Source organism: Symphalangus syndactylus, chromosome 6 (genome assembly GCF_028878055.3).
Source record: "Symphalangus syndactylus isolate Jambi chromosome 6, NHGRI_mSymSyn1-v2.1_pri, whole genome shotgun sequence".
In the NCBI taxonomy this organism is placed as follows: Eukaryota; Metazoa; Chordata; class Mammalia; order Primates; family Hylobatidae; genus Symphalangus; species Symphalangus syndactylus.
In genome coordinates this window covers 42,891,771-42,916,292 of record NC_072428.2, presented here as the reverse complement: position 1 = coordinate 42,916,292, position 24,522 = coordinate 42,891,771, and the positions used below count along the sequence as shown (strand labels likewise).

The 24,522-nt window shown below is 44.8% G+C and overlaps 1 protein-coding gene across 12 annotated transcripts in view; it reads left to right on the top strand.

Moving 5' to 3' along the window:
* Window positions 1–24,522, top strand: part of BMAL1 (basic helix-loop-helix ARNT like 1) — a 110,021-nt gene that overhangs the window by 30,797 nt on the left and 54,702 nt on the right. For 6 of the 12 annotated variants that reach the window (XM_063641972.1, XM_055282372.2, XM_063641975.1 and 3 more), the window contains exon 2: window positions 1,247–1,319. Coding sequence is in view for 5 of the 12 variants with exons in the window: in XM_063641973.1 (XP_063498043.1) it covers window positions 664–696; window positions 1,247–1,319 (106 nt within the window). In the remaining 7 variants the exon portion in view is untranslated. Of the gene's footprint in view, window positions 1–200; window positions 697–1,246; window positions 1,320–24,522 lie in introns of those variants that run through there. The other 6 variants (XM_063641973.1, XR_010121525.1, XM_055282368.2 and 3 more) reach the window with 6 other exon arrangements.

Sequence of the window (24,522 nt, the reverse complement as noted above, 5' to 3'; positions counted from 1 at the left end):
AGGGATCATTTAAGATTTATTGAAATAAATCTGAGAAAGATGTGAAGATAGTACCGTAGGAATCCAGCAGAAGGAAACAGTGCTTCTGGCTTTTGTGGGGAGGATTGGGTCAGATTCATTCATATCTTCATTCATTTGTGTATTCATTCATTTGACAAAAACTTATTGGGTGCCAGGGGTTGTGGGGAGGAGGGAAGAGAGAGTTATTATGTAGTGGGTATAGAGTTTCATTTTTGCAGATGAAAAGAGTTCTGGAGATGGATGGCGGTAATGGTTGAACAACAATATGAATGTACTTAATACCATTGAACTGTACACTTAAGAATGGTTAAGACTGTAAATTTTATGTGACATGTATTTTCTCACAATTAAAAATAGAGAGAGATTAAAACAAAGCACGTTTTGGGGCCCCATCATGAACTTGGTCTGGGATATGATGTTTGAAATGGATGCGCCATCCCAGTAGATGGAGGTAATGTGGAAAAGAGTGGAGGAAGATGTCCAGCTGAGAGGGGTTTGGGAACTGTCAGTCCTGTTTGTCTGTACGGTAGGGTCTATCAGGGGAAACTATGCAAGCTGAGACTGCAGCCGGGCCAGTTGGTGCAGGCCCAGCATCCTGGGCTGTGGAGTTGGGCCTGCCTTCTTAGATTCTGGGAGCCTCTGATGGTTTCTGCCCAGGGGAGTGTCATTACAAAGGTGTGTATTTAGATTAATTTCATTAGTCCTTCCTGTTAAACCGTTGCCTATTAAAAGCAGTGGGGTAGAGGCATTCATTTTTATGGTGAAAATTCTGGCCTAGGAGAATTTTAGATATCCAAGCATGTGTTAATGAATTGAGTAGGTTATTTTTCCATCCATTTTACAAGTATTTATTGAGGACCATCTAAGTGCCCGTAGTGTTCTAGGCAGTTGGGAGTATGGGATGGGGTGAATTTAACAGGTCTCTTCTCTTGAAAAGCCTACAGTCTAGAGAAACCCCCTCTCCTTCCTAAACAAGAAGTTATGCCACAATGTGCCATGTGTTACCATAGCCATGCCACCACAGTTCCATGGGTGCTGAGAGGAGGGGGTGCTGGCCTGCCTGGAACACTGGGGAGGCTTACAGGGAAAAACTGTCCAATGGATTTAAAGGACAAGCAGGAATTTTCTAGGCAAAGAAGCAGAAATGGGCATCCCAGGAGTATGGTAAATCAAAACTTATTGGGTGCTATGAATTTAAAGCTAAACTTATTTCATTGGCTTTTAGGTGGTGCTGGCTAGAGTGTATACGTTTGGACCCAAGCTTAACTTTTCCAATGTGGAATCCTGGGCCTTCATTGGTAAGTTTGTTTGATGCCTTCTTACCAAATTATGCTATTGAGGATTGGTATTTGGAATGAAAGGCAAGGTAGTTATCATTGGCAAGTTCTCTGTGGAGGTTACCAGCCCTGGACCTGGAGAAGCCTGTAGCACAGGCTGAAGGGGTACATAGGAAAAGTGAAATCTCACTGTAGGTTTCTGTGGTAGATGCAGAGAGGGAGGCCAGAGGAGGGGAACCAAGGGGTGCGGGGGATGGATGCAGCTGGCCTTTTGGAGAGGTGGAGCTTTGGCTCTGTTTTGAAGGGCAAGCTAGATTGAAAAAAGTCCAGGGAGGAGTGAAAGAAGATTTTCGGGACTTGAGAACATAGAGGTGAGGTGTAAAAAAGTGGGCTTAGCAGCAGTCCCATAGGAGCAAAATCTTCGTCGAAAGGAGTCATGGGCAAGAACTGTGGTGGGATCTGCTGGCGTCTGATGATTCTAGTCCATCAGCAAACTTTTTCTGTAGAGGACCAGATGCTAAATATTTTTGGCTTCGTAGGCCATGTGGTCTCTGTCACAGCTACTCCACTCTGCTGTGGTAACATGCAAGCAGCCATAGATAATATGGAAATGAATGGGTGTGGCAGTGTTCCAGTAAAACTTTATTTACAGAAGCAGGTGGTGGGCTGGATTTGGCCTGCGGGATGTAGTTTGCCAACTCCTTTTCTAGACCCTAAATGCCCGGCTAAGGCACATAGACTTTGTCCTGAAGGCAGTGGGAAGCCATTGAAGTTATTTTGGGCAAAGAAGTGAAGTGGCAGAAGAGATGTTTACATTTTAGGAACATTCATCTGATAGCTGGACAAGAGGCATGGGCCCCTTTTGGAAGGCAGCAGCAGTCATCCAGGCATGAGGTCTTGCGGTGAACAGTAGTGAAAATGGAAGCAAAGGATCAATGGAGGAGATAATGCAAAGGGAGAACCAATATCGTTTTCAGTCTTCCTAGACTTTAGAGGCAGGAGTCAAAGAGGATGAAAATTTAAGCTTGCTTGTTTACAGTGGTATTGTGGACAGAAATGTAGATGTTGGGGGTGGAAAGGAGTAGCTGATGCATCTGGTTTTAGATATGTTGAATTCAAGATAACAGTGGTTCATCCATAAGAAATGTCCAGCAGAGAATTGGAAATGCAGGGCTGAGGCCTGGCCTGAGAAGATTAAGTCTAGAGATGTAGAATGGAAGCCATAGGATTAAACACGGTCTCCCCAAGATGAGCAGTGGGCTGAGCTGTGGGGAGTATGCATAACTGTGGGATGGGAAGAAGATGGAAGAGACCCAGAGGCCATGGAGGAGAGTCCCAGGAAGGGAAGAAAATGGGGCAGCAAAGACCAGGGAGAAGGGACCTGAAGGGAGGCTGCTGAATTTGTGACAAGGTCTTTGCAGATGGCCTTGAGAAATGTAATGTCACAAGAGGAGAAGGGAAGAGGAAGCCAGGTTACATGGAGTTGGACATAAATGAAGGATAATGAATTGAGATGTTACAAAAATAGACCACTCATAGAAGGTTTGGGTAGTAAAAGAAGGGAGACACGTAAGATTTAGATACTTGCTTGTCAGAATAACCTTTGCTTTAGCTTTGAGGCAGGCAAAGCATGCTGTGACCAGTTCTCATTTCCTTCTTTGGAGCCAAGCTGTGTTTGGGAGTTTGTGTGTACCTTGGGCTTGTGATTGTGTTCTTATGCTCCCTTTTGAGGTGTGGTGTTCATAACTCTGCCACAACTTGCACCACGGAATCCAGCCCATGTTTGGACTCTTGCCATGAGACAAGATGTGATCTGTTGGGGAAGTAGTTGCATTTGTATAAATTGGAGGAGAAAATAGAGTGGACCAAAAATTGAAATAAACCTTCTTACTACAGAGTCTATCCAAGTATGGGGACTTGAGGATAATTCCTCCAGTCATGATTTAATTACGTATCAATTTGTGCTCTGAGTATTTTGAGTGTACCTTCTTTGGTTTGAATTCTAAGTAGGTTTTGACTTGGTTTGTGTGAATATAGCAGTTAGAGAGCTGGTAACAAAAGCAACAGGTGTAACTGGTTTAGAGCCATGATTTATTGAACATTCATTATGTACTAAGTCCAGTGCTAAGTGCTATTATGTATCATCCCATTTTATCTTTGCAATGACCTATGTGGGGGGAATTATTAATAGTATTCTTATTTCAGCCAGAAATAAGTCATAGATGAGTAACTATGCAAGGTTACAAGGGATTTAACCCGGGTCTGTATAATCCCTGGCTTATGCTGCTTCCTACTTTCTCTTGCCTGTGTCTGGAATTTTTCCTCCTACTAATGTAGAAGGACTAGAGATAGATCGAGTCCCTCAGGTTAAATATTCAGAGGCTGTAGTGGGTGTTTCCACTTCTTAGGAGTCTATTGAAAGGGCAGAAGAAGTGTGGGAAGTCTGGAAGAGACTTAGGCCAAACCTCAAACACTTACTTTAACTGTTTCCCCAGATAAAATTTAGTTGAAGGCAGCAGCCTTGGGCTTGGAAAGAAAATAGTGCTAGAAGGCATGAGAGTCAGATTCCAGTCCTAGCATTATGACAATTATAATGTCATTTTTGTTTAAACTCTTGGCATTTCTCTCCAATTACCTCCAGCTTTGAGCTCCAAAGGCAGGCTCCTATTTTGTCTTGTTTTTTACTGTATCCCCAGCATCGTAGCACAGAATCTGGCATGTAGTATGTTATGTACTCACTAATTTTTTATTGCTTCGAATGCACCAGGGGACTTGGTACAAGGCGCTTAGCCTCTCAGGCACTGCTTTTGGCATCATGGTTATAGAGGTGAAACAGGATAAGGTCTCTGCTGTCGTGAAGCAGACGTCTACATGTGTGAGATGTAGCATGTGACATCAGGTATGATCATGCTCTGAAATAAAAGACAGTGAGACCGGGGTGGAGAGGGAAAGGCCTGTCCAAGAAGTGAGACAGTGAGCTTGTTGGGGGTAAAATCCATGCAATTCCTCTTGGGGTGACTACAGATTGTCAGCTGCGCTGTCAGCACCTTGTTTTAATTATTTTGCTTGGCTGCCATTGCCAATGCCCAGCTGAGACTGCTCCCTGCAGCGAGAACTCCCACCTCAGGCCTCGCTTTCTTCAGCTCTGCTGAGCGTGCCTCTCCTGGGTCGGCTCCTGGTTCTCCTCCAGGTTCTCCTCCAGCTGCTCAGATCCCAGCCTCCACAGCCTGCTCTGCTGGTTCTCTGTTCTTTGTCCTTAGCTTCTGGTTTGGCTTGGTCCCTTTCACGTCATCCTTGACGTCCTCCCTGGGTGAGCTCATCCACCACTCACCTCTGTCTCGAAGACACCCGGATCTCCATATCCGGCCTGAACCTCCTCCCAGTCCACACTCTTAGTGGTCTGCCCCGAGGGCACCTCAACCTGTCTGTCCCCTCCCGAGTGCCACATGCGTCTTTATCCCTGTGCTGCCTGCTTGGTCCACGCCCCTCAGTTGCTTCTGCTTCATGAGTCGTCCTGGCCTTGTCTTTTCCCTCATATTCCTTTGGTTACCACATCCTGAAGAGCTCATCTTCTAATTTGTCAACTCAGTTCTTTTCCGTCTCTCCACTCCTGTGTTTAGGATTCATCCTTTTGTTCTATGACAGCCTCTTAATTTGTCGTCCTGTGTTCATCTTTTTCCTCCCTCACTCCACTGCCCACATTCCTATCAACATGATCTTTCTAACACATATCTGATCAGAGCTCTCTTCTGCTTAAAACTCTCCAAGAGCTCCTCATTGCTTAGAAAATAAAAGCTAACCCCCTTCCGCAGGGCCTGCAGTCTTCTCATCATCTGGCCTTTGGCCTCCTGCAGCTTTCGCTCCCCCACCCCCACCCCGCTTTGGGTTTTCCTTTTTCCCTAACTCACATTTCTAACCTCAGCCCAGCTACCAACAGCCATCACCTCCTAGTGCCTTTGCAGTGCTGGGCCCTCTCCTGGGAATGGCGTGGTCCCTGTTCACCCTCTAGGGAACTCAACTCCAGTTTCCCCCAAATCTTCAAGACACCATCCTACCCTACCCAGCACCTCTCCATGACCTGGAAATGACCTTCCTCCTGGCTCCCAGAACACCCTCATGTCTCTCTTGCAAAGCACTTATCGGTGTTACTGTTGATTTACTTATCTGTTATGCTCAGCAGCAACCTGAGCTCCTTAAGGGTGGAGACCACACACACACACACACACACACACACACACACTGTCTCTCTCTCTTTCTCTCTCTCTCTCTGTTCCAAGTGCCAGCATAGTTTACCTGGCTCAGGAAGTTTTTGTTGTAAGAGTGAGGACTGGTCTGTTTGTGCAGCCAAGCAACAGATTTATAATGTGATAAAATGTACCTGAAATGGGAGGTTCATTGGCCATTGGGGTTTATTGGGGTGCTCTTCTTGTCAACTTTGAGTGCAGGACAGGTTGTGTTGGGCTTGAGTTTGTGACTGCCTGTTGTGTCTCCCAGCATGCTGAGACCTCAGGAATGTCTCTTCTCTATATTCTTTGCCCCTGACTTTTTATTTTTTTAGCTCTTGTTGTTGATGGACCGATAATAGCAATTCAAAATGAAAAATAATCCATCAAGGAATTCTCAGGAATGAGGTCCACCCACCTTGGTCCTGGATGAATCCCAAATTTCCTAAATTAGCCAGGATATCTATTCTTGCCAACTACTGTCTGACAGGCTTTTTCTCCGTTAATCCAGCTGAGAATGCTTTTCTTGAAGGGTAAGGATACCTAGTGGCCCTTCATGGGGGTGCCTGAGGGCCTCTTTGTCTTCATTTTAAACCTTGTAAAGTCCCCAGTGAATACTGAGGAGTCTAACAAATACGAAGAAGCTCTGACCCCAGGGGTCCCAAGTCAGCATCTGTACTTTGCATGGGAGCTAGGACAATGCACCTAGCCAGTAGCATATAAACTCTCATGTTTTCATTCAGGGCCTTAAGCTTGATGCTTGTTGTGTCTTCTTCACTTCCTATCTCTGCCAGAGACCTAAGAAGTTGTGCCAAGAGTGCAGCTTTTATTTGGGGCCTCACAGTAATCTAGGAAAGCTTTTCAGAAGAGAGCCATTCTCAGCACCAAGGTGTCCTGCAGACCAGGGCACTCCAGCAGGTTCTTGGAACTGCTTTCCTTGGCTGGAAATGCTTGTGATGCTGCCTCCCCTTGTAGGGACTTTCCGTACGCTGTTCCCTCAGCCTGGAATGCATTTTTCTCCTGGTTTGCCTAGCTCATGCCTGCTCACCCTTTGGAACTCAGCTGATTGGCCTGCCTCCTCCTCAGAAGCCTCCCCAACCTCCCTGATAAGAAGGCTAGGTTTTGTCCTCACCATTCCCATGCCAGCATCTAGCGCTTATGGACTGCTCACCTTGTGTCAAGTACTGTTAGAATGCTTCATGGATAGCTACTTTGTATTAGGGGCTTGGTAGATGTTGGCTGAGGTAAGTGTCATCATTGTCCCAAAGACTCTGTGTGAGGAAGCTGAGGCCTCGACCCATTGAGTAGGTGACAGAGCAGGAGTTTATCCCAGATGCTGGACTGTGGGTTTACGCTCTGACCCTTTCTTCTATATGCCACCGTTCCCTTTGCTCCAAGTCCTTGCAGTCTGTCCTTTTTCAGCACTTGTCACGAAGGTCATGACCTCTGTTTGTGTGGTTATTTGATTAATGAATGTTTATTCCCTCATTGGGCAGCCCTTTTGAGCCCCAGGATGGCAGGAGTACCCAGGATTCTAGGCAGGTGCTCAGCCTGGAGTTGACTGAGAGCATGTGGGACTGCCCACTTGCCCACAGCTGCTTCTTGCCTTTTGCATCACAGGAGGGTGGGCTAGGACCATAAAAGAGCCAGCCCAGGCCTCCCCCTTTCTGGAGCTCACTGAGTGCGTGCATGGGGATTGGCCCTCACCCACGCTTCCATGGTTCTGCATCAGAACCAGCTGTGCTGAGGAAACATCTGTGCCTTGTTAAGGTTTGTTCCTTCTGCCCACTCCCTTAGCCCTTTTCTCTACCTTACAACCCCTTTGTTGTCCTTCTTCAAGGAAAGGGGCCCCCTTTGTCTCTCAGGGCAGAGCCAGCTGCCCTTCTCCTGGTCCTCTTGATCTGCATACACTCTGAGGATGATTGCCCATGGCAGGTCATGATGGTCCATGTACCGGGGACTTTGGTTTCTGTGGCAGAGCAGTACTTTGTACGGTCAGGGCTCACGGCCCTACAGAAGGCTGAGGGAGAGCCTAAGGTCATTACCTTAAGAGAAGCTGCTTCATGGTGCAGTTGGTATGTGTGCATGTATGTGTGGATGTGTGCTTTTCTCATGCATGAGGTTTTTATTTGTGTTATTTATCCCCGTGCTATATCTCCCTCTCTCAGGGGTCTGACATGCAGCTTTGAATAGTAGATATATCATAGCTCTTGGCTAAATACATATTTTGTCCCCGCTGATCTGAAGGAACCTCCCTTTTCCCCTACCCCTCACTTTGGTACCTCGGTGACTTCACAGGGTTGTTATGACTTCCCAGACCTCATTGAGATTGCAGTGATGTGAAAACCCTACCTAGATTCCAGCCAGCTGGGCAGGGGCCTTGGCAGCAGGGGAAGCCCAGTTCCTAGGGCAACTCACCAGGCCTCCAGGGCTCTCTAGGGCCAGGCTGGCTGAGCTTCAACTGACTCATACTGTTTTTGACTGGGAAAAATAAAAATTTTAAAATGGCTTCTGACCAAATGGGGAAAGTGGATGTGGGAGGAGGAGAAGGGAGACGTTAGCCACACCCTAGGTACATTTGCCAGCAGCAAACTGAGATGGGCTTAAAGTGCAGCTGGCCTCTAAGACGCCTCCTTCAAAGGGCATTCAGCACACTGGTCTCAGGCTTTGGAGGCCCACTTGCTTCAGAACGTCAGCTCCATGTCTGTCTAGCGTTGTGACTTAAGACAAACCCACCAAGCTCCCTTAGCCTCCATTTTCTCATCTGTAAAATGGGATTGTAATCATTAGAATAACCTTTATAAGGTTCTTGTGAGAGTGGAATGAAGACGTGCTTAGCACCGTGACTGGCATGTAGAAAGCACCAAATATTTATTATCTGTTAGCATTGTTGTTTGTCAAAGTATTATTGTTAATAATAACTATAAGAAGACTTTAAAACAGATATAAAGTCTAAAATGCAGGCTGTGATGAAAGGGAGATGGTATATAAGAAAAGTGCTTTTTGAATTACACATTATGTCCAGATATTATTATTAGCACAAGTATGTCTATTATTGTTTTGTCTTTGAAAAAAATGCTGGAGCACAATTTTATGATGTTGAGTCTATGTCCTTTGTCGTTTTGTTTTTTGTTTTGGAAAGAGGTTTGTCACATTGGCCTTTATTGGAATCTTGTCCAGTGGATGTATGACCCACACTGGTGACCCTGGGTGCCAAATGCTTGGACAGCACCGGCAAAGAAGAGCCATTATTTCAATGGTCACTATTGTTTAAAATGGTTATGGTAAACAATACCTGATAGGAAGTTCTTAGAGGTTCATTGACAGTAAATTGTGGGCAATGCACTGAGTTATTATTTACTCTAGACCTGAGAAATTCTCCGTCTCCAAATTTTGTGCCTTGTGTAGCTAAATAAATATAAACAATTTCCTTAGAATTTGATATAAACAGCTACCATTGTCTTCACAAGTATGTTAGAAATATTTTCTTAATAGCAACTACTTGACTGTTTTGTTTTTTATCTCCATTCCCTATCATTGCTTTGCCTCTTCCCATCTTTCTGAAATAAAAGTGAGCCAAATTAGCCATTTAAAAAACACGTAGATACTTTCAGGCAGAGGTTGAAAACTCTCTACCCCCTGGCTGCATCTGGCTTGCAGATGTGTTTTGTTCAGCACTCATAGTGTTTTAAGATGTTTAAATTAGTGGCCAACATCTAAAAATGGGTAGATTTTTGAATCAGAATCCAGGTTTCCAGCTCTTCATAAAAAATCAAAGGTCTAGTGGGCCTGGGCCCGTCTTCCTTGTGGCAGCGCGGAAGAGTGGTGGTCCCTCCGCTGGGAGCTTGTTTCTCCAGCCTGCCCCTGGCTGGCCCAGCCTCCCTATACCTTTCCATGGCCTGCTTGGCCCATGTAGGAATTGAGTTTGTAGTCTCTGCTTAATATAACTAATAGCCCTTAGATACTGTGTATCAATTTAGAATTATTTCCACTAGCAACTGTGACCATAGATAGGAAGGATATTTTATTTGCTAAGTTGTCATTCTTATGAGAGCCCAAATGGCTATAATAGTATTTTAGGCTCTTTTGGATTTAATAGAATTACCTTCTCTCCTGTCTGTGGGATTTCCTCATTAACAATTTTTAAAAAGTGTTCAGCAAGGCTTATATATCAACATAAAATTTTAAATAATGCAGGATATAAATTTCAATAGCTACTATTGAAGGGGGGTTGCAAACAAGTGAACTGCTTTAATTCAACAATTTATGGTGTTGTAAATTTGAAAAATAAAAGACACTTAGTTGGTTTTTTTTTTTTTTTTTTCAGAATTAAATAATTAAATAGTTGACCTTTGGCAGAGTCTTTGTTGAAATAGGCAAGGGGTTTGAGCTTCTCAGAACGTGAGACCATTGCCTTCTGGAGTCTTTCCTCAGATGAGTCCATGCCTCCTTCTAGCTAGTGCATGCTCAGCACTGTGGCCACATCCGGAGGGTGGAGAGGAGACTTAGCTTCCAATAGTGGTCACTCTAGTTGGAGGGTGGGGCGGGGGGGCCTTGCAAATACCAAAATTTTTTAAAATTATTATTTTATGAGCTTTTAAAAACTTTTTTGTTTTTGTCATCACAAAAGTAATAAACACTTGTGATAAATTCAGACAACACTGCAGTGCTTTAGCATAAGCAACAAAATCTTCTGTGACCTCCCCCAACCTTTTCCAACCATTCCCCAGACATAAGCACTTTTGAGAGTTTGCTTCTTATATTCCTGGACTTTTGCGTTTGCTTGTTTCTCTCCACCCCTACCCTTTGCCCTCAACCACAACGTAGATACTTTCCCTTTTGTTTTCTAAAGATAGACTCTCCCTGAGCATGGTGTTCTGCAACTTTCTTTTTACAGCTATCAATTATTATGGTTATTTTTCTAAGTCCATATGTACAGATAAATGTACTTGTTACTTTTAAAGTTGTACTCCATGTTATGGTTGTATGTTAAGTAAATTTCATTTTGTGTTGGTAGACACTCAGGTTGTTTCTGATCTTTTGCCATTGCAGTCATTGCTGCTGTGGAAATTTTTGTGCACACCTATGAACTTTTGCATGAGATTTTCTTTGGTATAGATACATAGAAGTAGGACTTTTGGTTTAAATGGTTTGCTATTTAAAATTTGAATCCATATTGCCAAATTACCCTCCAAAAAGGCTGTACCAATTCATGCTCTTCCTAGGAGCATCCCATTATGGCTTTGCTAATCTAGTTTTTGCTTAAACATGTGTAAGAAAGTAAATCTTAAAAGCCTCACAAATAATGCCATCAAAATTACATGTTTATCTTAGAAAAGCATTCAGAATAATGTTTGTAGATTTAATTATATGATTTTTATATCTTGACTTTGATGATGGTTATCATCCTGCAAGGTGACAAAAAGTTCCCTAAATACTGTACACAATTATTAAATAATTATTAAGGATATCAGTTGTGCCAGGTAGCCTCTGGAAGAATTACAGCCAAATCACAGCTTCCTTTTCCACAGCTCTGCCAGGCTGGCTTGTCTTTCCCACCGAGGGCTGAGCCACTAATACTGAGGCTGGGTCAGCATTCGAAGGGGCCCTGCCAGGGAGTGCCAGGCCTTGGGCCCCAGAGACCTGGGGAGTGGGAGATGGCAAGTGACTGCTGTGAGGCTGAGACAAAGTTTTTGCCTACAACACCCCATGGCTATTTCCTTTACTGAGCTAGATGAGGAAAGGAAAGGGAAGTGATGGTCCCAGACTTCTGGTGGTCACTTTTGTTCATAGATTTCTCACAGGAGTGCTAACATTTAGGCTAATGTTCACGAAGGTTTGAAACCTTAGCATTTGGGAAGGATCTGCAAATTCTCAGCCAGGGGCCTTAACTGATCACAGGTATTTGTGAACTCTTGGTCCAGGCTGTATCTCAAGACTTCTTCTTAGAAAGGACAGGTCAGCTTACCACCTGCTAACTCCGTGTGAAATTTTGAATTCTGCCTTCTCTAGCTCTCCTCTCTGGCTCTGAGCTGGTGTCTGGCATTTGCAAACGGTTTACCCCTTATTGACTTCTTAGCACTAACCTCACTTTTATGAGTCTGAGTAGACTTGATACCCAGGCCATTTATCCTTTGAGGGTGCCCTCAGCTTCATCAGACCCATGCTGGGCAGTCTGGCATAGTGGAAAGAGGCACTTGGAGCCCGACAGACCTGGCTTCAAATCCTGACATCATCACATTTACTAACAGTGTGACCCTTTGGCTGATGACCTGACCTCTTTGAGCATCAGTGTCTCCTTCTACAAAGTAAGGACAGTAATTCTTTCCCAGGGGCATTTTGAAGGATATACGAATTAATATTTGTCAGGTGCCTCTCAGATGTTGAGCACAAAATAAACAGTGTATAAATATGAGTCCTCTCTCATCTTCCTGCTGTAGAGAGAAAGTTCCCTGGGGATGCTCCAAGCTGGTGGCTACTGGCTGAGGATCCTGGAGTGAGAGGAAGGCTACCATGTAAACCCAGAGATGAATCATGCACAATGTGTATTCTCAGGAGCTTAGTGTTTGATATGGGAGCCTAACAAGCAAATAGTGTGTCCAGTAATAGGAACTGATTAATAGAGGAAAGATTAAATAACCTTCTAGGTGGGTGGGGTGGAAAAGTAGGTGGGGTATTGAAGGTTCAACAGGAGTTCGACAGAGAAGATAGACCATAAATAATTAATATACAGCTGTATCCACTAGAGATAAAGTTACATCATTTTTTACGTACATGTTGACTTCTTTTGGCCTTGCCAATACACTGATATATTCAAATTCAGCTCCTCTCTTTTTCCCTTCCCTTTTCCCTTCACTCTGCCTTTCCCCCAGCCCTGCCTTGAAATACTCAGCCACTGAAAATTTCTTAAAGAATTTCTTTATACTTTAGTAAGTCCTCAGAGGATACCAATTCACCCTACTGAGATTATACAAGAACTTTGGTGTAGCTGGGGTTTTTTTTTGCATTCCTTTTTCTACAGTAGATATAAGTTCTTTTGGGTTGCCCAGCAATGAGCAAACTACCAACCATTTGATGTTTACTGCCCGACTCCTGTATACCAGGCACATGTGCCATTTCACTTAGTCCCCAGAATGTCAGAGCAGTTTTGTGAAATGGGCTGCCCATTGTTTCTTATGGATGAGGAAACTGAGGCTTAGGTAGGTTAACATACTGAATATTATACATGTAGTAAGTGGGAAAGCCACAGTTCACCTCCAGGGTCTTTTTCTCCCTGTTTGCTGCCTTGCTTGGGATCCTGCTTATAGTAGGTGGACAGCAGATGTTTGTCTGAACATATGAGAACACTGCCTGCCACGTGCCGGTCAGTTTGATTTGTGCTGCTGGTTTTGTAACCCACATGGGCCAATGACAGCTGCTCAGTTACTTTCCTACCTATTAGTGGGGCCCCAGGGTCACACATCAGTCATAATTGACAAAAAGCACAATTTCCCTTTCCTCTCAACTTTTATTTCTAAGGTACTTGTAAGCAGATAGATTAGATTGTTAACTTTTTATTTTTTGCTTCATCTCTGCCCTTTAAAGACTATGTGAGAGAATACACAGTGCCCTGAGAGCCTGGCCTAGGAATCAGAAACTTAGATTCCAGCTTCTGTTCTGCTGGTAACTCCTCAGCCATTATGGGTAAATAATATTCCCTCTCCAGAACTACTAGATTATGTCCTTGGTAAAGTCTGGGGTTCGGGTGGTCCTAGGGACCCTGCCTACTGCATGAACCCGTTATCACCATGTGAGGCTGGAAGGATCTCAGCGTTGGTGTTGGACAGGCCTGAGTGAGCATCCTGGCTCCTGTACTTCCCAGCTCTGTGACCTCGGGCTAATCACCTGACTCCCTGATGCTTGTACTTGTGTGCGAAGGAGGGCTAAGAGGACCTGCTTCCCAGGATCACTGTCCAGATTGAATGAGAAGGAATGTTGGCTTCCTTCCTTCTGTCTCCAACTCCTGAGTGCACTGGTTTTAGACTAACTGGGTGTTTCTGCAGTTGAAACCAAAACACCTTCATTAGGTACAATGTTCGTTATACCTCGCAACACTCTGAGATACTCAACTCTTAGATTTCTTGAAGCTCTTTTTTGTTAAGAAACTCCTCAAAGGAAGATACTCTTTTACCCCATTGAGCTTTATTAGTGCTTCAATGACAGCACCTTGTTTTTTCTCTTTTTTCCCCCTTGCAGACAGAAGCTGCAGTGTGAATCAGTTTGCATTTATATAATTTCTTTTGCATTTCTTTGCAAAGAGGAAAACTCCATTCACTTAGCAAATGTCCGTCATGCTCAGGCCTTATGTTATGTGAAGGGATTCAGAGAGAAATAGAGTCACTGACCTCAAGAAGCTCACGGGGAGGAAAGGTGTGACTATATAAAGTGACACATGGGTTTGTCCTGTCACCAAGGTATGCAGTAGATGCTGTGGGAGAAGAGAGGATGACACTGGTTCTCTCTTTGGAGGACCTCATAGAGAAGAGGTGACTTGGGAGCAAGTCTTTTTTTGTTTTTTTTTGGAGAGAGGGTCTTGCTCTGTCACCCAGGCTGGAGTGCAGTGGCATGATCCTAGCTCACTGTAACTTTGAAATCTTGGGCTTCAAGGGATCTTCCTGCTTCAGCCTCCCAAGTAGCTAGAACTACAGGTATGTGCCACTTGCCTGCCTGATTTTTTTTTTAAATTTTTTGTAGAGACAGGGTCTAGCCATGTTGCCCAGGCTGATCTTGAACTCCTGGCCTCAAGCAATCCTCCCATCTTGGCCTCCTAAAGTGCTGGGATTATAGACATGAGCCACTGCACCCAGCCGTTGTGAGCAAGTCTTAAAAGATGAGTAGGAAGGAGTCTGTCAGCTGTAGAAGTAGGAAGGGCCAGGCAGAAGGAGCACAGGGCAGAGGCTGGAGCCCTGGTAGGAGGTGACATACTGGGTGCATGTATGGAGCTGGAGCCAAGAGGTGGAGGACCTAAGCGGCTACATCTTGGCAGTCACCCATATATTAGCTAGCCCCAAATCTTTGTTATCAGTCCAGATTGTCTTCCTGAGCCCCCAACTCCCATACCCACTGCCCATTCAGCAACTAGCTGCATGTTGAAGTGTAGTGGTCTTCCCAGACCCAACATAACTAAACAGAAGTCTTGATTTGTTCCTACAAAAACAAACAAAAAACTAGCCTTGCCCCTCCTCAGTCCTTCCCCATGTTATGAGGTCTCATCATTTTTACCTGGCTACCTAGGCCTAAAATGTGGGCATCATCTTTGATTCTGCTTCCTCCTGTGTTCTTCACATCATCTGTTTGCAATTCTTTTTTTGTTTGTTTTACTGGTTTTAAAAATTATTTATTTATTTATTTGAGACTGAGTCTTGCTTTGTCATCCAGGCTGGAGTGCAATGGTATGATCTCGGCTCACTGCAACCTCCGCCTCCCGGGTTCGAGCAGTTCTCGTGCCTCAGCCTCCCGAGTAGCTGGGATTACAGTTGTGCGCTACTACTCCTGGCTAATTTTTGTATTTTCAGTAGAGATGGGGTATCACCATGTTGGCCAGGCTGGTCTCGAACTCCTGACCTCAAGTGATCCACCCGCCTTGGCCTCCCAAAGTGCTGGGATTATAGGCATGAGCCACTGCACCTGGCCAATTTATGTATGTTTAATTAACACATAATAATTGTACATATTTATGGGGTACATAGTGATGTTTCAATATATATAATCTATAGTAACCAGATCAGGATAATTAACATATCTGTCATTTCAAACATTGCAATTCTTGACAGCTCTTACTGTATGTCCTGGAAGCCACCACTGCTCCTTATTATTATTAGTTTGTTTCTTTATCAACCAAACAGACCAGACCACTGCTCTCTACCCTCGTTCAAACCTCCGCTGTCTTTCAGCAGGTCTCTGTCAGTTTTCTACACAGGCAAAGAGATCTTTTAAAAAGCAAGTATGTGTCATTTCCCTGCTCTAAACTCTCCAGCGGCTTCCTGGCATCTTTGGAATGGAATCTAAACATCTCGCCTTGGCCTACCAGCCCCTCCTGCTCATCTTCTCTGGTCTCATCACGGCACTCTCTGCTCACTCCATTTCAGCTGCTGCATCTTTCTTACTGTTCCCCTTGTTGCCTCATGGGCTTTGCACTTGCTGTCCTCAGCCTGGGCTGCTCTTCCCCAGACACCGCCTGGCTCACCTTCACTCCATGCTGGCCTCTATTCAAGTGTTCTCCCACCTGTCTGAAAAAGCACCGTTCTGCCCCCTCTCCCCGCGGCTTCAACCATTCTGTCCTACCTTGCTTTGGTTTCCCTCATTAGCACTCATCACTCCCTGACTTTATATGATATGTTTGTTTGTCTTCTTGTTTACTGTTTGTCTTACCCCACAAGAATATAAATCCATGAAGATGGGACCTGGTCTTATCTATCGCATTTAGCACTCTAGGGCCTAAAACAGAGCCTGGCACACAGTAGGTGATCCTGAAACACGAGGTGGGTGGATGGACAAATGACTGAGTTAATGCATGCCTGCATGCAAGCGAAGACTTTGGAGTTTATTTCATAGGCAGTGCAAATCTAGTAGACATCTTTCAGGAGGTGAGTGACGTGGTCAGCACTTTTATTTTAGAAAGCCAGCTGGTGGCAGTGTGGGGGCTGGACTGTAGGAGGGAGGCAGCAGAATTACTTTAGCGGCTGTTAAAATTGTCCAGGAAATTGATGCTGAATGTTGTGCTAGAGCTGTGGGGATGGAGAAGAGGGGACAGATGACAGGACCTGAAGATCTTTGAGTGTCTTTGATTTCTATTGGGATAACTTGGTATAGTGATTCCTTTATAAGAAAAGCAAGAGGGGACGAGCTAGTCCAGGGAGAGACGGTTGACACTCTGTGGTGTTTTTCTCACCAAGCAAACCTAAGCCCAGGGATGCATGTTCTCTGTAGTGGCATTGGCTCTCTGGGGAGTGATTCTGCTGCTCCGAAGCATCCCTGTTCCATTTTTTAATAAGAGAATAGTCAAGATGGTGGTGTCAGTGAGTGAGAGTCTTCTTCCTGCAGATGGATCCATTGATCTTTGCATACTCTAAGCCACACTAAGTCATTGGTTCTTTTCTCGCAGTGGGTACATTTCACCATATTTGATTCTGATCTGACAAATGCTGCTTTTTTTCTTTTCTTTTCTTTTCTTTTTTTTTTTTGTTTAAAGAATACCTAGAATGTGCTCAAGTTCCAGGTGGGGTTTACAGATAACTGGGGTTCCAGCATCTCCCTTCTTACAAACACAAACAGGAGCCTTTGCCGTCCTTGGGTCTCAGGGAGGCAGACCGGCAGCAGGCACACATTCCTGGCCCAGGCATAGCCATGCTGTCTGGTGCTGCCTTTTGAGACCTTTTGTGTGTGTGTATGTAGGCTTGAATGATTCCTTCTTTCAAAAATTCAACCCCCTCCAAGTTTTGATGAAAAACTTTTCATCTCTGAGTAAGCACATTATTTCCCATCTTTATGAGGTGTGTCCCCTCTGTGTCCCTGAGAGTATGTCATCCCAGCCTTTTCTATTTTATTGTATTTTTTTATTTTTTCATACTAGTCAAGTGCAGTAGTGAGAAGCAGGGAAAGAATAGAACAAGGGGCCGGGCACAGTGGCTCACGTCTATAATCCCAGCACCATGGGAGGCCGAGGCAGGCGGATCACGAGGTCAGGAGATTGATACCATCCTGGCCAATATGGTGAAACCCTGTGTCTACTAAAAATACAAAAATTAGCTGGGCGTGGTGGCACACACCTGTAGTCCCAGCTACTCAGGAGGCTGAGGCAGGAGAATTGTTTGAACCCGGGGGGCAGAGGTTGCAGTAGAGCCAAGATCATGCCACCACACTCCAGCCTGGCAACAGAGCGAGACTCTAAGAAAAAAAAAAAAGAGTAGAACAAGGAGTTTGATCTGTTACAGACTGAACTATCAATGGAGGTAACTCACTACCTTCGGACCAGCCTCATCCCAGTCTTTTAAGCCTGGTCCAGAATTCCTAATCCTGCTTGTCAAGCCCTGCAAAGTGAAATGCCGTACCATCTATATAGCTGGATGCTCACCTCCCACCTCTCCTCTCCCTTCCAAAGGTTCCGATGTCATAGGAATCTACGCTAGAGGGCTTCCTGTGTGCCGGGCACTGTGGTAAGCACTTCACATGCATTCTCTCTAATCCTTACCACTTTGGGGATGTAAGGATTATAATCTTCTTTTACAGATGAGGAAGCTGAAGCTTGCCACTGCTTAGTAGTTAAGAGTATGGGCTTACAGCCAAACAGACCCTGGATTGATTCTCAACTAGCTGGGGACCTTGGGCATGCTACTTAATTTTTTTAACCTTTTTTCACATTTAGAAGATAAAGATAATATATAGAGAGATAATATAGAAGATTATATAGGTATTTTATATATATATATATATATATCTTCTATATTATGAAGATAGTACAGAGTTGTGATAAAAATTAAATGAAATGACCAGACATAGTGGCTCACTGTTTTTTGTTTTGTTTTGTTTTGTTTTTTTTTTTGAGACGGAGTCTCGCTCTGTCGCCCAGGCTGGAGTGCAGTGGCGCAATCTCGGCTCATTGCAAGCTCCGCCTCCTGGGTTCACGCCATTCTCCTGCCTCAGCCTCTCCGATTAGCTGGGACTACAGGCGCCCGCCACCACACCCGGCTAATTTTTTGTATTTTTAGTAGAGACGGGGTTTCACCATGTTAGCCAGGATGGTCTCGATCTCCTGACCTTGTGATCTGCCCGCCTCGGCCTCCCAAAGTGCTGGGAATACAAGCGTGAGCCACCGCGCCCGGCCTGTTTTGTTTTTTTTTGAGATGGAGTCTCGCTCTGTCGCCCAGGCTGGAGTGCAGTGGCGCGATCTAGGCTCACTGCAAGCTCTGCCTCCCGGGTTCACGCCAGTCTCCTGCTTCAGCCTCCTGAGTAGCTGGGACTACAGGTGCCCGCCACCACGCCTGGCTAGTTTTTTTGTATTTTTAGTAGAGACGGGGTTTCATCGTGTTAGCCAGGATGGTCTCGATCTCCTGACCTCGTGATCCGCCCACCTCGGCCTCCCAAAGTGCTGGGATTACAGGCGTGAGCCACTGTGCCCAGCCTATAGCGGTTCACTCTTGTAATCCCAGCACTTTGAGAGGCTGAGGTGGGAGGTCACTTGAGGCCAGGAATTCAAGGCCAGCCTGGATGACATAGTGAGACCCCTTCTCTTTTATGAAAAAAAAAATTAAGAAAAATAAAAATTAAATGAAATAACATGTAATTTCCTAAGTACATTAAGTACGTGCCTACTATGTGCCAGACATTGTGCTGTCAGCAAATAATAGCTCATCGCAGATACTGTTATCATCATCGTCATCGTCATCATCATCCCAAAGCCACAGGTTGAGTCTGTATGTGAGGCCCTGCCTGGCTCCAAAGATTGTGTTTTTTTCTCCTGTTGCTCCCAAGTTCACCTGTCCCAAACTTTCTGGCCCCTAAGTTTGCTTCCTTGTGCTTTTCTGGTTGTGCTATTTGTCCCTGTCTGGGCAGTGGGCTCAAGCTAGGGCGCAGCAGTTTTCCAGTTCCTTTGAGCTACTGACCTCTTTTCTGTCATTGACTGAACAGTTTCCGGTGGCTGAATCGTCTGTGTAAGAGCTTGGACAGTTTTTTCTGATTGTTACCATCATCGTGTTTACTGTGAAAGGGCTTCCTGTATAGTTGTTTGTGTTAGCAGCATTGTCTAAATGAAACACGAGTGGCAACAGAAAGGGTTGGTGGGCAGTCCTGGTCTTTTGGGGTCATGGATCACTTTGTGAGTCTGAAGAAATTTATAGACTCTCTCAAAAAAATAAATGCACAAGACAAATACAAGCCCAGCATTTTTCATGAGACATTTTCCCTGAAGTCCACCCAGGGATCCCAGTTAACAATTTCTGATCTGGAAGGCTATGTGCTCTTTTGTCTCTGTACTGCTCCTCATTCACAGCCATGAAGGGTGTAATGTTTCTGCAGGATGTTTGTATTTAAGAGTTGTTGGGCATCTTGGCAACACTATACCTGTTTGATTGATACTATGTGCTATTTGCATTTATTTCCCATATTTGAGATATGTATTCACACATGAGAACTGGCCTGGCCATTTTGATGAGATGTACCTGCTGATTTGCACATAAACTCAAGCTGTGGCCCGCATCTAGAGGATAGACTGGAGAGGCTTTTTTTTTGGCCCAAAACATCAGACTAGTAGGAATTTTATTACGAGTTATAGACTAAAAAGGGGGATAAACTTAGCTTCAGCAGGGTTTAATATACTCAATTCAGGTAAGTGTAAATCTCTACTTTTCATTTTAAACATTTTTGAAATTTCAGTCTTTAAAAAAATGCTTTTTTTTTTCCTTCCAAGTTTTAAGGTATGGGTTTGGGAGAAGGCAGATTCCAAACACTTTAACTCTTCGACCTCAGACTTGCTTATGAGCCTCTCTTTGGAACATTTCCAGTGAACCGTGGAGCAAGCCTGCCACATCCAGCAGCCATAGGCATGATGATCGCTGGTGCCAATGGCCCCTCCACTCCCTGCCTGGCTTTTGAGGCCCGGCAGAAAGAAAGGAACAGAATCCTTTCATAAGGAAGGCCCCAGAATCCTTTCTCCTGCTATAGCTATGCTGCCAGTGTCCTCTGTAGATGGAAATGGAACTTGGATTTTGGGTGCCAGAACTGAATTCATCACAGATAAGATTAGTTGATATAAAGCTCTTTCTAATGAGCAGTTTTTCCTCCAGAGTTTTTCATTTCTGCTTTTTCTAAATTATACAAAATAATAGACACTCACTACAAAGGGAGGATCATAATGCTCCATACCTGGTTTTGAATTCCACTTCTATCACTTATTAGATGCAGCCCTGGGCAAAACACGCGCCCTCTCTGAGCCTTGATTTTTCTCATTGAATGGGAGATCTAATTATTTTACCTCATAATATTGCTGTAGGGATTGAAGGAAATTGGTGTAAATAATGGTTTTCTGAGAGTCTTGTGTGTGCCTACTAAGAGCCGCTCACTGTTCTAGCTGATATGGAACCAGTCAAGAGCAAGACAGAGAGGGTCTCCGCTCTCATGATGCTCACATTCTAATCAGGGGAGGCACAAGAACACAAGATCACTTCAGTTATTAAGAAATTAGAACCCAGGGGTAGCATGAGAGTCACAGGAAGGACCCCTTTACATCGGATGGCCAGCAGAACCCTCCCTGAAGAGCTTAATGCTTTGTGATCCCCCAGGTCCCAAGTTTTCCAGGACTCCTACTTTTAAAAACACTGCCCCTCCAAGTATGTAGGTCTCAATTTTGAGTTTGGAAAATCTGACCACATATTAGTTCATTAATGGGCTTCCCATTTAGAGAGTGAGTTCCTGGGGCAGGAGCCATGTCACAGGACCTTTTGAAGGTCTCAGGGCCAGTATGGATGACACTTCTCTTGAACACTCACCCAGTTGGACTGACATGAAAACCTCATGGTGGGAGGTGGGGGGTGATTAGTTTCCAGCCAGAGCCCATTTTGCTCCATTGCTGCTTTGAACATTCTGGTTTCTAAGGAGCTGGAAGTAGTTTCTCTCAGTGAGAATGTGGCACACTGTCATCTCCTGATTCTCTGCATGCAGTTCTTCAATGGCTTGCTGAGGCTGCGTGGAAGCCCAGAGGCCGGGGCAGTTCCAGCTCACACACTGGCATTTGAACTGCAGAGCAGTAAGCCCTGCACCTGACATAACTGCATTGCCTTCTTGGGGTACGGTACGGATTTTTAAATGACCATTTCAGCCTGCTGGGCTGGGCAACGGTGATCCAAACTGATGAGTCAGGAAGCCACTGAACAGAAAGGCAGGCTGCATCTGACTCACCTGTCATGTCGATAGTTGACCTACTTTTGTTTGACCTTGATTTGCTCAGTGCAATTAAAGATGCTGTTGTGAGTGCACTTCTGCTACCTGATTTAAATAAAGTCCAACACGTGACAGCTCAGGGTCTTAAATGCACACACGACTTAGGCAGACGGACAGATGGGTGAGTGGTTAGCCTTTCACTTACCTCTGAATTGTAATTCTATCACAAGGAAAGGGCTTAATTTCAGGAACACAGAGTAATTATTTGAGACTAGATAGAATGCCAAAGCAGCAGGCCTTGATTCCTTGCTACAGGGCAGCTTAATCAGGAAATGGCCTAGATGGCCGCCTTTCAAGTAGGTCCTTGCAGTAGCTTGGCAACAGGCACAGGGTCATAATTGGAAGAATTTGGCTCTGAGTGTCTGTGGGTGTTTACAGTGCACTATAGGGCAGGGCTTCTCTTATTTATAGAATATTTTGAGCAACAAGCAGCAGAAGGCTGAAAAGCCACTAAAATCTCGATTTATTTTTAACAAATTCCATTTTTCTCCTCATCCCAGAAGGAGAACTGAGTTATTAAAAAACAGTTAAAAAATACATCATTGCAGAGCATGCCATATCTAATTATGGGGTTGCCAGCATCGGCCTGCAGCCACATTTCAAGGGCTTCGTAAATCAACCATCCATTCAATCTGTGAACTTATATGACTCCTGTTCTCCATTTAGATGTAGAGCGAAATTATTGGCAAGTGGGTGCTGATCAGAAAAAGTTCTTCCCTGTCTAAATTAGGAGATGGGAGGGATAAATATAGAATAGTATACTTATGTTCTCAAAAGGAGATAAAATCATTCTTCATTGTCCATTATACTTAGCTGCACAAACATCCATCCCATTGCACTAAATAGCCACTTTAGGGTTTTCACACATTGCAATGGCAGTTCTGTGCCACTCAAAGGCGCAGTATTGTGATATCTCGCTGAGCCTAACCCTGAGTGATTATTGCTCACATAGTCATGAAGAGACATAAACCCAGTGCTTTTTTGCCTTTGTTGTCATAGTGTACTAGAGCTACAAGATGGGCCTTCAGAGAGACACTAGTTTTAAGTACATGTCATTGTAGGTGGGGAAGCAGAGGCTTAGGCAAGGGAGCGACTTGCCTAGGGTCCCATTAAGAGTCATGGTAGAGGTGGGCTGAGGTGGCAGTCTTTGTGCTTCTCTTGACAGTGCCCTGCTGTGCTCGCTGGAGCTACTGTGTTAAACAGATCTTATTTCTACCCTTCAGGGGTTCACAGTCTTAGAAGACACAGGCACGAAGATGGCCAAACAATCACCCCATGCATAAGTAGACCAAGTTATGTGTGTATAACAGATTCATTGAGTGGTGGAGAAAATGAGAGTGGGGAATTTTGGAATCTATTTGGATAGCAAAGCAAAGGTAACATCAGTTGCTCTCTGATCCACTTGGGAAAAGCTTATAGATGCTATAAAGTTTTCTAATGGAAAAAGGTGCAGTACATTTGCCATGAGTTAGTGGGAAGGTAAGTATGATGCAGTGGTAGGTGGTAGGAGGCAGTGAAGATAAGTATTGCAACTTTGGAGGAGCCCTGGGAATGTATTGTTGAGGTGATTTCATAGGAATACCAACGGGAGCATAGGACCAGGGCACAGGCCAGAGACAGGCAATCCCAAGTTCCCTGGAGCACCCTGCCCTTTTCTGGGAAAGCAAGTGAGTGGCATGAGTGCTATGTTCCCAATGCTCTGGCCCCACCCCTGGTAGAAGAATAATAACTGATCATGGTGGGTTTTTTCTGACCCTCTGTATCTTTGAGTAGCATTCTGGTAGCCAATATCAGTGGACTGGTGCCGGCCTGTGTGGTGAACCTCTTTCTCTTTCTTGCCTTGGGCTACATGTCAGGCACAGTGCCTGAGCTGGAGTGGGCTTTGGGGAATTACTTCTCTTTCTGAGGCTGGAAGGGGCAGAGGGACGTAGGGAAACCTTTGCTAGGGAGGGCAAACTGTGAAAGCCTCTGGGGAAGTCAGCTGTTGGGATGCCAAAGGCCAGGGGTTTTAAAGGATGCGAAGAGGCCAGGCGGGGTTGGTCTGAGCCTAAACTAAGGCTGTAGCGGCCAGCGTGGAAAGGAACAAGCGAGAGGGAGTAATTAAAGATGAGGAGGACATACTAGGATTTGGCTACAGACAGACAACCAACCAGAGAATAAAAGACAGTGACATGCTGGGACGTGAACCACCTACTACAGAGAAGATCAGAGGTGGGGAGGGAGGAATCGGGGCTGTGGGCAATCCAGCAGCTGGGATCCAAAGCTGAAGCCCTTGGGTTATTGAATCCATTCTTTCTGAGAAGAGATGGTTGATCTTCCTGCCCAGGGAGTTCCTAGCCAGACTGGACAGTGGTTCTCAAACGTGGTGCCAGGTGTTGTCAGATATCAAACAATTAATGTGTACACAGAATGTCCCCAAGGTCACCTACAAATATTTGTTTTTCCTAATCTTTGATACCTACAGCCACTTACCTGCTTTCGAGTTCTCAGAGTTGAGAACATATAAATTTGCAGTAACAAGTGCACAGGAAATACTTGGAAAATGGCTGATGAGCTTTAGTTTGGAAATTTCATTTTTTTCTTGGATCTGGATTATAATTTCAATACAAGCTAGCAATTTTTCTTGTTGGTAAAATAGTTTCTAGTTTTAAAATTATTTCTATAGTTAATAAAGGTAACACTATTTCATGATGGAGGCTGCCCCAGCTCTGAACCAATTTTCAAAAGGCAGATTCTCCTCTTTCTCTCTTACTTCTTGCTCTTGGACATTTCACTGTGTTCCAGCAACTCTTCCTGTGTGTGACTCGGCCAGGAGACTGACTTGGGTAAGATCCAGGTCAAGGGGTTTTGTGGGTGGGTCGGTGGTAAGGAGGTGCTGAAGAACACTAAAACCTTTGCCTGAGAGGAGGCTGGGCAGTAGCCTGTGAACTGGAATGACCCCAGGCTTCCTGTCACGGTCACAACCCATGGAGTTGGCAGACTTGATCACTCTATATTGTGTGCCCCCAGATAATGGCATTAGTCATCGA